At 40.3% G+C, this 15,174-nt stretch overlaps 1 protein-coding gene across 7 annotated transcripts in view; it reads right to left on the reverse strand.

The window, feature by feature from the left end:
- lama2 (laminin, alpha 2) overlaps positions 1-12,550 on the reverse strand; it is a 160,762-nt gene extending 148,212 nt beyond the window's left edge. For 6 of the 7 annotated variants that reach the window (XM_061753381.1, XM_061753379.1, XM_061753378.1 and 3 more), the window contains exon 1: positions 12,369-12,550. In XM_061753381.1, coding sequence (XP_061609365.1) covers positions 12,369-12,435 — 67 coding nt within the window. In that variant the 5' untranslated portion in view covers positions 12,436-12,550. The remainder of the gene's footprint in view (positions 1-12,368) is intronic. The other variant, XM_061753380.1, reaches the window with a different exon arrangement.
- Positions 12,551-15,174: the final 2,624 nt, after the last annotated feature.

A 15,174-nucleotide genomic window follows, 5' to 3' on the forward strand; every position in this document is an offset into this window, starting at 1 on the left:
ATGGATGGATGGATGGATGGGTTTGGGTTTCACAGGGCTTTGGCTCTTCAAAACAATATTAGCTTATCTGATACACAAACAAGCACCTCCCATCCTAGAGCAAAGCAAGTAAAATAACAGCCTTTATTCACAGCGTCCCCACAAACAATGAGCATGTTGATTTGCTCTACCAGAGCTGTGAGTTACTCAAAGAATAAATGTGCTGACGGACCACCCACCATCAGAGCTTCGGGTCACGCTGAACGCTTAGGTCGGCTGTCCTCTGCAGATCCAAACAAGGTCAGCAGGAAGAGAAACATCCAAATAACTCACTGATATTAAACCCTGTCTTAGAGTGCTTTCACTAGCCTTTTCCCCATAGATGTCTAGTAAGTTATTTCTCATCACTGGCCGAGACGTTTTTCTTCTTGAAGTTAACCATCCAGATAATAATTAATAAAGCAACAAATTACTACCCAGCCAAATACTCATTGTGTCCTCAACAGGAAAGGGACATGCTGGACTAACTCACAACCTTGCACAATCATTGACCACCACCCTTATTCCTAGGTGCAGCCAGTCTATTACTGTAGCCATGATCCAAAATCCCTGCGAACAGGCACACGCACACATTTTCCCATTTTTCATCTTTTGTCAAATGTGAACATTTGCTCTGCAGTAGTTTCTCTGTGGGTTTGCCTTGGACCACAATAATAGAAATAGAAAAACCGAATGGAAATGTGAAATACAGAATATAGACCTCTCCCTCTTTCTGTATCTCATTCCTATACACAGTACACACAATATCAGTGAGAAAAGCCACAGGAATAATGGAAAATCAAAATGTATATAGAAACTTTTTTTCTGCCACCTTAGCTCCACTTCTGGGAGTATTTTTCTCTGTCTTAGTTGTTTGTGTACACTCACACACACACATATGCAAGGACACACACGCACCTGCGCACGCAAACACACACACACAGTGTATAAATGTCCTATAACCAACCAGGCCATTCTGATAGACTCTTATTCTCTCTGATGCTTTATCAGCGGAATCACACAAACATTCAGCAAGAAAATAATGGCTTTTCTGCTTGCTGTGTGTGTGTGCATGTGTGAGAGTGTACGTGTGTATGTGTGTGTGTTTGTGTGTGTACACGTATGTGTGTGCGTGTGCATTCATTTCTATCTAGAAGCTGAGCTGCAACGTGTCCATGTGCACTGCATACAGATGGGCTGCTAAAGACACATCAGAATCCTTTGATTCGGTGATTCAATTTTACACTAAGCCAACTGTCAAATTTTAATGTTAATTCAGTCACCTAATTAGGAAAAAGAACTAATGCTGCCTGGAAATGAAATAGGAACCCTCAGTTTTATTATTGCAAGCATTTCATCGGTTGACTGACTTTGCGAATGTGTGTTAGTTCAAAAGTAAAGGACAGTGGAGGTCACTAGTGACAGATTTTCTTAGGGGTCAATTTATTTTCTATTTCATGATCTGTTTCTTATGGAAATTTACCTGGTAAATAAGTAATTTAAATAAAAACTGAAGCCAATGCACGGCCATAGTCTTGGAGCTGAAGTACTATCATCTAGTGCATATCTAATTAGTAGTTTATGAAAAAAATTGCACTTCAGTTTGCTGGTTGGACACTTACACACTGAGGCTAAATTATCTTCGAATCAATTCACTTTTTTTGTGGTCCAACTAAACAGTTTCAAAACACAAACTAATGACACTGGCCTATACAAAAATTATGTTACCGTTGACTTAGTGTTGTGTTGCACAATTTACTAGGCAATTACTGTAATCGAACAATTTCTGTAACTGTCAATGGGTGTTCTGGTCCACTCCTTGTGAGCAAACTGCTCTTCCTGTCATGAGTTTGAAGCGCTGTGTGTTTTGGGTCTTTATCCTATTGGAAAACCCTGCGGCAAAGACCAGCACATTTGGCTTTCCAGAAAGCCTTGGATAAAGAGCCAAAACACACAGCTAAAAACAAAAAAGAACTGCTAAAGACAGAACATGGGACTTTGATGAATTCTCATCTAAATGCTACTGAACATGTATAGAAGGAGCTCAAACATGCAGTCTGGAGTATGCACTGCCTGTGACAGACGGAACAGTTTGCTCATAAGTCATAGGTCAAAATACCTGTCAACCAGTGCACAAGTTTGGAATTCTGCTTTATTTATTTATTTTTTGGAAGTATTTATTACTAACTTGTTATTTTAATGCTCATACCTGGATAAGGCAGTTAAAAAAATTGTATTGCAGAATTCGTCTATCCATTTTCTTTGCCACTTGTCCTCATTTTGGTCGCGGATGAGCTGGAGCCCATTCCAGCTGACTTTGGGCAAGAGGCGGGGTACACCCTGGACTGGTTGCCATTCAGTCAAAATGTAATGGAGCATGTAACCAGCAAATTCAACCAGACCAGAGTAAGGCTCTGACTAATCTGTACATACACATAAAAACATTTCCTTCCCCCCAAGAAGTTGGCAGACCAGAAAGAGCATAGCATTGCCCAGAGCATATATGTCAAACTCAGGCCCGGGGGCCAAATTTGGCCCACAATGTAATTATATTTGGCCCGCAAGACCATATCAAATGTGTATTAGAGCTGGCCCACCAGTATATAGTACATGGGCCACTAATATTACAAATCCCAGAATGCTTTGATAGTGTGTTGGCCCATCAGTCGAGACTGGCGAGCACTGTTGCAGTCGTTAGCAACTATGCTACCAGTCTCCTCGAGCAAATTTACACTTCCCCTTCCCAAAAATGGCCAAACGAAAGATGGATAACGGTTAACTTCCAAGACAGGTGGGATGGAGATTGTCTGTTCACTAAAGTAAAAGAGAGACCTGTTTGTTGTGTGCAGAGCAACGTGGCTGTAACAAAGAATATGACATAATTGAATTGTTTTTTTTAATGCCCTTTATCAACTCCTAGGCAGGGACTGTTAATAGTTTGAAGTTTGGATTTTTATTGAAGGACATTCTTATCTTTGGGTTTTTTGTTGTTGTTGGCCTTTCAAAAAAGATTTACATAAAAAAAGGTAGTTGGAGATAGATAAATAGAAGATGGAGACAGAAGAATTCATCTTATCTATTTAAATAAAAAAGAAGAAACAAACACCACTGTTGTCTTTTATTGCAAATTTGATTTCTCGTGTTTATAATATTAAAGTTTGTTTATTCCAGATTCAGTAATTAAGCTAAATTTAAGTTTGCTCTCATGTGATAAACTTTAACGCTACATTTATGGGGATAAGGGAAACATGCACATCACAGTGATTTTTCATGAAATATTGAGTTTGGCCCGCGACGTCCCAATTTTTAATTTTGGCCCACCGTCAATTTGAGTTTGACACCCCTGGCCTAGAGTATCAATCAAGTCAAACTCTTCGTTTGTGCCTTTGGAGCAGTTTGGGCATTTAGACTAGGCCCACACAGCTGGGTAAGGTTATGACAACATAAGAGAGAGGAGGGTGATTGCAAAGGGTCAAAGATCACGAGTGTGAGAGGTTAGAGTTCAACTTGATATTGAATGTCTTGACAAAAAAAAAAAAAAAAAAAAAAGCATCACAGCAGGCCACACACCAAACCAACAGATGCAACAACAAACCTTCCAAGACATTATCTGGGAATCTCTTCCTGTGATACCAATACACAGAAAACCATGCTGTGACCATGTGTTGAGCAAGTATTTGTGGGAGAGTAACCAGCATATTCTCGCAGCCACTAAACCCAGCTGCTATGAAACCATGCAATTTCGGACACAAACCAGCCACGTTTCAAATTGACAGCGCCTCAGTTGGGGGAACGTGAGCCAAAGTGCAGTGTGGCATAACTGGAAGCCTGAAATTGTTGAGAAATTGAGAACACTGATAATGTGTTGAGGTTTTTTTAAAGGGTATATGGCCAGAAATACCTTTGGAATTGTTAACTGGCTTTAGTAGTCTACAATGAGCCCAACAAATTCAAACCATCAAAACTCATGGAGAAAAGCATTACGACATCTTACACCTGCAGAAAGTGGAATTCAAAATAACATTTTGGGAAAACTTTCAACGAGACTTTGAAGTGCAAGTCTATGAGCATCCCTGGGATGTTTGATGGGGTTGAAGCCTTTCAGTCATGGTTATCCACAGGTTTGTGCAGAAACCAGGGGTGGAGCTTTCTTTCTATTCATCCATCACGTTTACATAACACCACTCAGTTTTGAAGGATATCTGGATTCTATCATATTTTTAAATGTTAGAGACACCACACATAAGACGTGATTTACTCAAGATGACCAACAAAGCACACCACACCCTTATTGTGAGTCTTCTCCCTCAAACCAGATGTCTGACGTCGCCCAGAGACTGACCTGTGAGATGCATTATGGTGCCACAAGCTATCCAGAGTGCCGGAGAATACAAAGAAGAAAAAAAGAATAGTGGTAAAAGAAGTAAAACAAGAAGCTGGGCTACGTTTGAGTCATTGTAACTTTTATTGTGGCGATGACTTGTTAAACACATTATCCCAAAACTATACATCACCAGTTGCCCCTCTATTTGAGGGAAAATGCAAAAATGTGTGTACCCCGCTTAAGGTTGCAATGCAAAATGGGGGTTCAAAGTCAACCCGCGAAGTTGACGTCCTCCGAGATTGTGTCAGAGGAAAAATTATCTTTTAGCATTCTAAAGTTTCTTAAGATGATCTTTCAGAAACAGATTAACAGGAAACAACCAGACCTGAATAAACACTTCACTGACCTCAACATGACACGACACCAACCACTACAAACTAAAAAAAGAAACCAGACAGGATCTTGGTGTCTCACGTTATAGCGTTCTTTGAATTACGTGTCAGACAATGTTTTCTTCCTGTAAAAGACAACTTGCCCTCAGTGTCCTCACTGTGGATCAGAAGGTTTTAAACTTGAACAAACCAGCAGTACCTCCACAAACCAAAAGTGAAGGAGCAGGGAGACAAATAAAGTGAGGCCAAACATAGATCTAGGGTATGGCTGTAGAGGTTGTGAGCCATACTCTAACTGCAAGATGAAAGGGAAGCCGCTGAGGAGGAGGAGAAAGAGATGAGTAGTGTAGTGAGAGTGGGGGGCAGTAAAGGGGCGAAATGATGAAATGGTGCAACACAAAAGTGCAGAAAGCTTTTGATGGGTGGAAATGTGAAAATGGTACCCAAATCCATCAGTGAAACATGTTTGATGTTTTCTTTTTTTATATACTGTTAAGTTATAGTCCATTCGGATTTTATAAAGCATACACAGATGCTATTTTTCAGTCAAAGGATACACCAAAGAGGAAGATCAGGGGACCAAGGAACGAATGGAGAGAGAGGCAAAGAAAGTGATAGGTAAGACAGAATGTAAAATTTTAGTGAACGTGTGTGTGGGTGTGTGTGTGTGGGGGGGGGGCTCATTATTGACACCATGTGTTACCCCAGGAGGCTCCTTGGGAAAATATAAGCATGGGGACAGATCAGAGAGGGGGAAACAATATAAGAAAAAAAAGTGAGCGAAAGGAGGGGTTTTCAACTCTTTGCAGCTGCAGGCCTGCATGTGTGCATGTGTCCAAGGTTCAACGGGCGTACATCTGTGTCAGGCCTTCAGTGTTGCTAACCACGGGATCAAACATTTTAATCCCTACAGTTGTAGAACCACAAGCCTACCTTTTGCCATTTTCTTTCGTTGAGGATTTTAAATACTGCAATACTATAACTAATGAGTGGTAAATATAGGGAGAGGGAGGTAAAATTGGGGCTGCCTGACAGTTTATATGTAGTTAGGTATTAATAGTTGTTTAACCCTTAATCAAGCATAAAATGGAACAAATAATGCAATATTCTCTGAAATGCTGGTTGACACATTTTCCCATTAGAAATAATTGAAATACAAAATCCATTCCAGGGTCAAAAAACTGTATAATCTTTATAAATTCAACAGGATTTTTTTTTTTTTTGGACATTGTTGGATAATAATGTTGGATAATAACATAATGTTACATATATAGAATATTACATGTATATTACAAATTACCTGAAGTGAAGCTGGAGTTGTTTTTTAATGATTATTATGCATGACAGTCTACAAAACCTTGGGGAGGCTCCACACTTGATTTCAACTGACACACTATTTACATACATGCTTCTGTGATTCTGTTTTGGTTAGGAACAGAGTCCAATGTGTTCAACTCTTTAATGTCTGTGTGAATGTCTATGAACTGAAATATTTACTTACTATCTATTGCTACTATTTGTTTCTTGGTGAGAAAAGGGAGGCGTTTGTCTTAATTGGATGACAAATTCCAGTGACTAATTTGGGCGGATAGCCACTGTTTGAGGAAATAACGGTAATGAAACAATGCAGAATGGGAGAATGAATTTTAGGTCGCATTTTTTGCTTTTTGTCTTTTTATTAAAATCTACAGCTAAGACTGTGACCTCTCAGCATAGATAAAATTGACATTTCTTGTATGAGCTTTCTCTATTTACACTGTGGTGCAGACTAAACCCTCAAGGGAGTTTGTTTTAGATGCGGCCTGAATTAAAGAATGTGTGCCGACTTCAGCAGGGACTGTTATTATTTTCAAAATGTCTGTCCTCCAATTGTAAAGTTATATATGTTCTCTTGGTAAACAGTAAGAACGCAGGCGCCTCTGTCAACACACATACACACACACACTTAATTAATTCATCAACTCATGCCAATGCCAGCATTCGCTCTCTCACTAAGGCAGAGTGGAGGTGGGCAGAGCAGCTATTGTGTCCCTAGAAGAATTAACTATTGATTTTCTCCTTAGCATTATCAGTGCAGCTCTGACAACAAACCAGCTAGACAGAGGTGTGCACGTACATGAAAAAGACCTAGATTTTGTTTTGCTGAGGATGTACTATTTTTTTGATAGGCACAGGCCCAAAGGGAAAAGGCTAAATTAAATATTAACGTGACAGTAGCATACACGCAAACAATGATATATCACAAAATTTTGGAAAATAACAGAACCAACATTCATTATGACAAACACTATATAATGAAAAAGATAAATGTATCCAAAGCAGAGAGATGTGATGCTACCAACTCTTTTTTAGCACTAAATAAAGTGATATTGGGTGTCACAGTCACAGAAATATGATACTTTTTTACCTTGGTTCCCCAATCTTAACAGTAAGGATGCCGCATCATTCCCACTTCCATCCATCCATCCATTTTCTGAGCCGCTTCTCCTCACTAGGGTCGCGGGCGTGCTGGAGCCTATCCCAGCTGTCATCGGGCAGGAGGCGGGGTACACCCTGAACTGGTTGCCAGCCAATCGCAGGGCACATAGGAACAAACAACCATTTGCACTCACAGTCATGCCTACGGGCAATTTAGAGTCTCCAATTCAGGCATGTTTTTGGGATGTGGGAGGAAACCGGAGTGCCCGGAGAAAACCCACGCAGGCACGGGGAGAACATGCAAACTCCACACAGGCGGGGCCGGGGATTGAACCCGGGTCCTCAGAACTGTGAGGCTGACGCTCTAACCAGTCGGCCACCGTGCCGCTCATTCCCACTTTACACCCATTTAATTTTAGAACCCAAAGGAGTGTGATAATACACACGCACACACACACACACATACAAACACTCACACACCTGTTAACACTACAGTGACTTGTGTCTTTGGCACAATGTCATTGAACGTTATTCCTCATTCTGATGTGAACAATTTGGGGGTGAACGTAGTATTCAATTGTATATATCAATCAATATCTATACAGTTTACAGATTAAATTGAGTGCAATTTTGGATATAAGAACACACAATGCTCCCATACTGTAATTAGAAATAAATATGGTGGACAAGGCTGACCACTTTCCAGCACAAATTAAAGACTAACCACTACCATTGCTTTTTCATTAGCGCTCATTTCCTCAGATGTTTTTCAATTGTTCTTGCATATGCCAATTTGATCTAGCACTTGGATTGACTTTCTTTTAAAACATCTTCATATCGCTCAAATTTTATGCTTTGTTGGGTGCTTCCACCACTCCATTTTTCCCCTTTGCTCTTATTTTGAGAAAACATTAATTTCTTGCAGTAAGTTTGCCTTTCGAAGTTGAGAAAGTTGGACAGATTTCCCAATGGTGCTGTCTATCAAACCCATCCAAGTAAGCGTGGCTGCTTTCACATTAACAAAGCAGGCTGGGATCAACATGTTTCAGAAACATAACATTGAGATGAATCCATCTCATGAAAATATTGATTTCTCTAATGGCCTTTAGAAGAAAAACACTGGATTCACATCACATTCAGTGATGTCTCTTGGGAGCTAACAAGTCGTCAAACGCACCTTGTTTGAATTTTCATTAACATAAACTGATGAACAAATCAGTAATTGCTTTGAAGATAGTCTTTTAAAAATTATTAGCACTGCTTATAGTACTAAAAGGAACAGACATTCAATTATACCAGCACAAATCATCAGGTGGGGTTTTTGAGAGAAGTTGCTCGCCCATTTTACAAGTACATTTCCTTCTCTATATATAACGAATGTGTTATGCAAGTTAGAGCATAATCAGAAAAAAAAAACAATACATAATTGTTTCTTGGATTGTCAAGGGAGTGGTAGTACCATTCATTTAGTGTATTTGACCACCAAAACCTAAGTTTGTTTGTGCCAGCTGTACATTTGTTGCTGTTGGTCTTGAGCAACAGTCGCGGGTGAAAAGTAGGAAGTGTATGGAAAAAGTTCCAGGTCTGGCGTAACAAAAGATATACTGTATTTCAAAATTAAACTACAAACTACAAGTTTTCCTTTTTTTGAAGTACCCGCAGAGTCTAAAAGACTTTCCTACTAACAACCGTGGCGCCCTCAAACACTCCTGGAAGGATTCTTCCGGGATCCTCTGCAGCTCCGTCATCACAGCCATCTTAATGCCATCCTCTTCTTCGAAACGGGTCCCTTTGATGACCCCTTTGAGCTTGGGAAAGAGGGGAAAAAAATCACTGAATGTGGCGGGTGAATAGGGAGGTTGCTCCAACACGGCTGTGTTCTTCTCGGCCAGGAATTGTCGGATGCTCAGGGCATTGTGAGCAGACAATGAGTTGAGATACCGAGATCCGGTATGTCTAGAGAGATCCTGTGACATTCAGGCTTCATTCGGTACATGAGAAGAGGTGAGTGCCAGGACAACTCATGGGTGGTTCACCATGACAATGCACCTGTTCACAAGGCCCTGAGCACCTGACAATTCCTGGCCGAGAAAAGCATCGTCACACTGGTGTTAACCTCCCAACTCACCCACGCCACTTAGCTCTGTGTGATATTTTTTCCACTTTGACAAACTTAAGGCGGTCATGAAAGGGACACATTGAAAAGACATGGATGACATCAAGATGGAATCCTGGTGATGGAGCTACAGAGGATCCCGGAAGAATTCTTCCAGGAGTGCATGAAGGCTAGGCAGAGAAGGCTGGGAAATGAGGCTGAATGGTAGTCTGAAAGTTAGTCAAAGTCAAAGTCAAATAGCATAACTCCAGGGGGTTACTTCGAAAGGGAAACTTATAGTCTGGATTTGAAATGCAGTATATCTTTTGTGACACCAATCCTAGAAGTTTTCTGAAACACCTTGTATATGCATTAATTCATTCATTTTCCGTACTGCTTATCCTCACTCAGGTCGCGGGTGTGCTGGAGCCTATCCCAGCTATTACACCCTGATCTGATCGTCAGCCAATCGCAGATCTTGTATATGCATGTGGTAAAACTTGGCAAACTTGAATTAGGAACCTAACCCTTCTTGTCATTCGTGAAACAATGTGAAATTATTTGGTCGTGTTGTCGCTTTCGTAGTAGGAGTTTTTCCTTCTGTGCTACACGCTTTAGTTTCAACAGTCTTGAAACGTAGTTTGCAGGTTTCTTGGTCATTGTCTGGTGCCGCAAACCCAACCCAATTCTAAATGACTGACGGAATGGTGCCTATTTATTCTCTCTGTTCGCCACGATCTCATCAGTCTAAACGGTGTGAACAAGGGGAAGAATCAATTTTATGTGATCCCCCACATTAATTCAATAAATCGTCCAATTCTGCCTGAAAGACTAGATTGTCCTATTTAACGAAGGTCAACAGTTTTTTTGGTGACATATGTGATCTTTTTGACACTAATATGAAGCCACCTACCATCATGATGTAAAGATGGGAACTTGTGACGCAAACCAGGACATCTCTGAAGGCTAGCTCAACCCATTTAATAATGGTGAATGCTGCTTTTTCTGTTGAAATACATGTTAGTAACACTAATATGCAGCCACCTGCTATTGTGACATAACTGTAAAACTGGAAACAATAGACAAACCTCTCGAGAACATACAAGTTCAATTTTACAAAATCATTTCCAAAAAAGGACAAAATTACTTTTTGGGGGGAATATTTTGACCCGTGTTGTTGACCCAGCTCCAGCTGTGAGTCATAGCCTCTCAAAGCATTAATGCCATTTGTCAGTGTTACCTGTGTGTCACCGAGCATAATTCATTTTCAAATTACAGTGTGTCTTTTCTCAAAGGGTTTCGTGAGAGGATTTGATCTTTACCTACCCAATTAAAACCAACACACATTTCCCCTCAGTTGCATGAGTATAATACAAAGCAAAATTATTTGATTTGGTTTGAGATCATTAGAGGGGTCTGCCTATTTTCTTTGAGTAATTCCAGAAAAAGCATCCCTGAGCATGTCAGGTGGTGTGAAACAAACCTAAACAACCCTCTACGGGCACAGAATCTCGTGAAAAATTGATCAACAATCATAAAATAACAATTATCAACAGAATGCTTGTCCTGCTTCTTTCAGAGAGAAACAAGACCAGAACAATATACTTTGAAATGCCACCACTGTTGAAAACTAATTTAAAAAAATCATATTTAATCTCAACCAAGATGGAAGCTCTTTCAGTCTGTAACTGTTATTTTCATGGCTGATGAGTCATTGATCAGGTTGAGTCATCACCAAAAGTCTCCAAAACACTTTTCTCAGTTTTCTCTAGTATTTTTGGTCATTCTTAGGAAACATACAGGGGGCAAAGTTGATGATCCATACTAGAAATGTGTGAAAGAAGTCTATGGTAGATATGATGAGGGCTTTAAGCAGTTAAAAAAAAAATAGGTCAAAAGAAATTAGATTGATAGATTAGATTAGATTAGAAAAACAGACTGACAGCTACTACAATCCAGTACAGTATCTGCACAACCTACTTCGGCATTCGGCAAAACATGTTGAAGCAATTTCTCACAGTTCGGTTGAATGGCGAAGGGGACCCTGACAAAACAACCATAGGAACTCGAAACAGCTACAGTTTCTTTTTTTTTAAGATGTCACCACAGAGCCACCAAAGATGACAATATTCAATGTTTAGGCTTCATTCATGTTTACATATATCATGTCATATTTGTATAAATAAATGATATACTGCACATGTATTTAACTTTTGTCCACAGACACTAGCTATAAAGAAAACAAAATTTTAACAAGTTCGACTTCAACTTGTCATGTCATCAAACCGTAGTCATGCTCATTAGTGTAGCATACACAGGAAGTCAGTTAACGTGTTTTCCGGGTTTAGTCACATGAAATTCTGCTTACAGCGGATAGGCATGCTTTCAAGAAAGACGTATTCCAAACGACAAGGAGGATAAATGTGAAATGTAAGACTGAGGGGGTTACATATAGATTGTATCAACAATGTTGGCTTGGCAGGACAAAACAGCAAAGTAACTAATAACATTTTTAAGACAGGATAAAGCAAGTTTCACCAACATTGCGGAAGCCTCTTCCACATGGATAAGTCCTATAATTGCCTGTGTCATCATCTATTGATTTTAAACAGCTATGAGAGGAAAAAAAAAACATTTATATGGGTTTTCCAAAAAATACAATTTTGACATCTTCCCGTAAAGATCTATGTTATGTGTTAATTTAAACAGTTCTGATTGTGGGGGGGAGGGGGCTACAAAATTCATATGGGTTTCCCAAAAAAATGGAAGAAAAAAGCATGCTGTGAGGCTAGCTGAATGACTCTCCTTGCTAGCCTGCAGAAATGTTTGCTAGCTGATGACTAATTAACTATTATCACACTAAGCCACGTTGTTAAATGTTTTACCATCACTGAGAGAATAAAATAATAATAAAAAATGTGAGTTATCTTAAAGAGATCACATACAGTGTAAATAATTAAAAGTGCCGAGATGCTTGTGTTTTCTGTGACGGTTGCTAGCAGTTGACTAATTTGCTGATTAGGCCAAATGAGCCTCTGCCCACTGAGTGACTCATGTGACGTAATCACTAATGGACTCTCGCATTAGCCACAGACAGACAGAGAGACAGACAGACGCTTACCTCTTTGCTGCGCGTGGCCGCATTGCCATAGCAACGCGGCGAGGAGCACCGTCCCGAGCGGCGTCATGTTTGTCCCGTGTGAGGTTTAGGGAGCCGGCGCGCCACTGTGAGCAGGAGTTGAAGCGAACTTTGCACGCCTCCTCCTCTTCCTCTCTCTCCTCCTTCCCCTCTTTGTCTCAAGGGGAACGGACGGGAACATGTGAAAATGTTGTCCTGTGAAGAAACCAGAAGTTTTGGTCCAACTTGACAACAGTTTTAGGGCTCCTCCTGCTGCCCCGCACCACTCACCACACGCTGTCTGAAGTGGTAACAAGTAGTTCTCTCTCGAAACCAAGATGCCATATACACACACACTTTAAACAGACACTGAATGTACGGAGTTTAGGTTCACGCATAATGCTAAATTACGTTATAATTAGATATGTGTTGTATGGTGACCAATTGGTTAGCACGTGTGTCTCACAGTCAATCTCAGCTCAGGCACGCCTGTGTGGGTTTTTGGATGTTCTCCCGATGCTTGCGTGGGGGTTTTTTTCCAGCCACTAGAGCTTCTTCCCACATCCCAGGAATGTGCATGTTAGGTCAATGGAAGATTAATGTCTCGGTGTGTTGTTTGTCTATATGTACTCTTAACCTGAAATTGGAGATTTTTTTGTGCTCAATCGCATGGCATGCAGCAAAGAGTCGCCAACATTAATTTTTTTGCAATCAGTCGCGTTTGGTTGCGTCGCTCAGAGTGCAGCAGGCCTTAAGTTCATCCTCTCATATTTGCTAAAAAGACAAAGCAAAACATGCCACGGGTTCATCTTTTGATACTCAATGGCCATTTACTCCTATGCTGTTGAAACTCACTCGCATTGAAATGTTGCATCTCGCCAACTTGTCAATCAATACAGTAGTATGTGTTCAGTTTGGTAGGTTGATTTGCATCATTATGTGTTCACGAGTATGTAGTACAAGCGTGAAATAATTTGTCCTTTATCTATCAAATATTTTGTGACCCTAAAAGACCTCCAGATGCAGAAAGGCTGGTACCGCAGACAGTAGAGCTGACGATAGGCTCTCTTCCCTGGGCTCAGAGGCCGGGTTTTCCTGGGGTGCTTTTAAATATATTCAATAATTGTAATTTTAATCAACTAAGGGAAACCCGCTTCTCGCCCTGTTTTGAGCATTACACATGCACACATCACACAACATAAAGAACCAATTCACGCTTGAGTAGAGTGTGAACGTCACTGATAGTGTAGCTGTACATTACACCTGACATGGGCGCAAATGGCGTGGGTTCAGTTGAGAGTGAATGGTTGTCTGTCTCTATCTGTACCCTGCGACTGACTGCCAACCAGTCCAGGGTGTAGTCTGCCTTGCACTCGAAGTCAGCTGGGATAGGCTGAACAGATAAGCGGTAACAAAAAGAAAATGGATGGATGAACTTCACAACAAAATCTTATCCTTTGAAAAATAGATCAATTAACTCCCACTTGATCAACAATATTCTCAATGATGAAAAATGGATGAATAGTTTTATCATGCCACAACCAACAAGATCTCCTCTTGCAGTAGACAAATGCAAAATACAAATGACTTCTGTTTCAGCGCCAAGGCATTTGGCGTGCAACGCATTTCATCTGCTCCAATTGTGTTTAAATATGACTGAACAATGCAGTGCCGTGTATGCGGGCGGCACTTATAATCAAATAAAGCACGGACTGGATTGCATCCGTGTGCTCGTGTAATGCAAATAGCTTATTATGCTGTGAATTCTGAGGCGTGCTCAATTGCGGCACTCATGTTAAAGTGTTCTTCCGCTGAATGACTGTGGTGTGATGGAACTGTATCCTTGGCTCTGTGGCCTGCGCACACACACAAGCACAAATGCACGTACATAATCACAAACAAAAACACGCAGGAAACCAAGGCCGATAGCACTCATTCTCCATAAATAAATAAATGTGACGACGAGACGTTTAGTTTTTATACATATTTATATTTTTTCTACTGCATTTTGCACAGAATTTACACTGAAATGCCTCACTGTTCTGAGGTTTGGGCTGGAGTCTCGACTCAGGCACTCGTGTGGCGTTTCTTCTCCCCACATTACAAAACATGCATGTTAAATTCATTCAAGACTCTAAATTGCTTGTGGGCGTGAATGTGAGTGAGAATAATTTTTTTTTTGTCGTTTTTTTATGTGCTTTGAAATTAGCTGGCCAGATGTTAAGGGTGCAGCCCACCTCTTCCCCAGAAAATAGATTAGGTACAGTACAAACACTTTTCAAACCCTGATTACAACTGTTTAATTAATCCTTATACATTGGCATTACATTGATCTAAATTGTTATTGGACTTTTCACGGACTATGCTTGAATCCAACGTGCACTGTGGGCTAATGTTGGTAATTCATTACCTCTGGTTCAAGGTAAATAGTGGGTTAAGTAAATGTAAAACGTGGTATAATATCACATCATATTAAAGTGTTGTAATTGAGGATTTAGTAGGTGCTGGAAGTCTCATAAATGGAGCTCATTAAAAGTATGACTCAATTTGTTGAAGGGCTGACGGATGACCTAAAATGTAAAAAAAGAACAACAGTTTTATCTGCCATTAAACAGAAAATATGAATTTCCCGGTGCTGGTTTATTGGTGCCTGTATAACTCACTGTGTGCCAGCTTCATAAAGTTTTTATTGAGGGGCAAAATCGTTGCCAAAAAAATGCATAATCTTTCTCAAGCTCTTAAGGCAGCCATCTTGGGAATAGGATGAAACTCAGTTAGAATTGCAACTGCTTGTTAATGACTTAACAAC

Source organism: Phyllopteryx taeniolatus, chromosome 18 (genome assembly GCF_024500385.1).
Source record: "Phyllopteryx taeniolatus isolate TA_2022b chromosome 18, UOR_Ptae_1.2, whole genome shotgun sequence".
Lineage (NCBI taxonomy): Eukaryota > Metazoa > Chordata > Actinopteri > Syngnathiformes > Syngnathidae > Phyllopteryx > Phyllopteryx taeniolatus.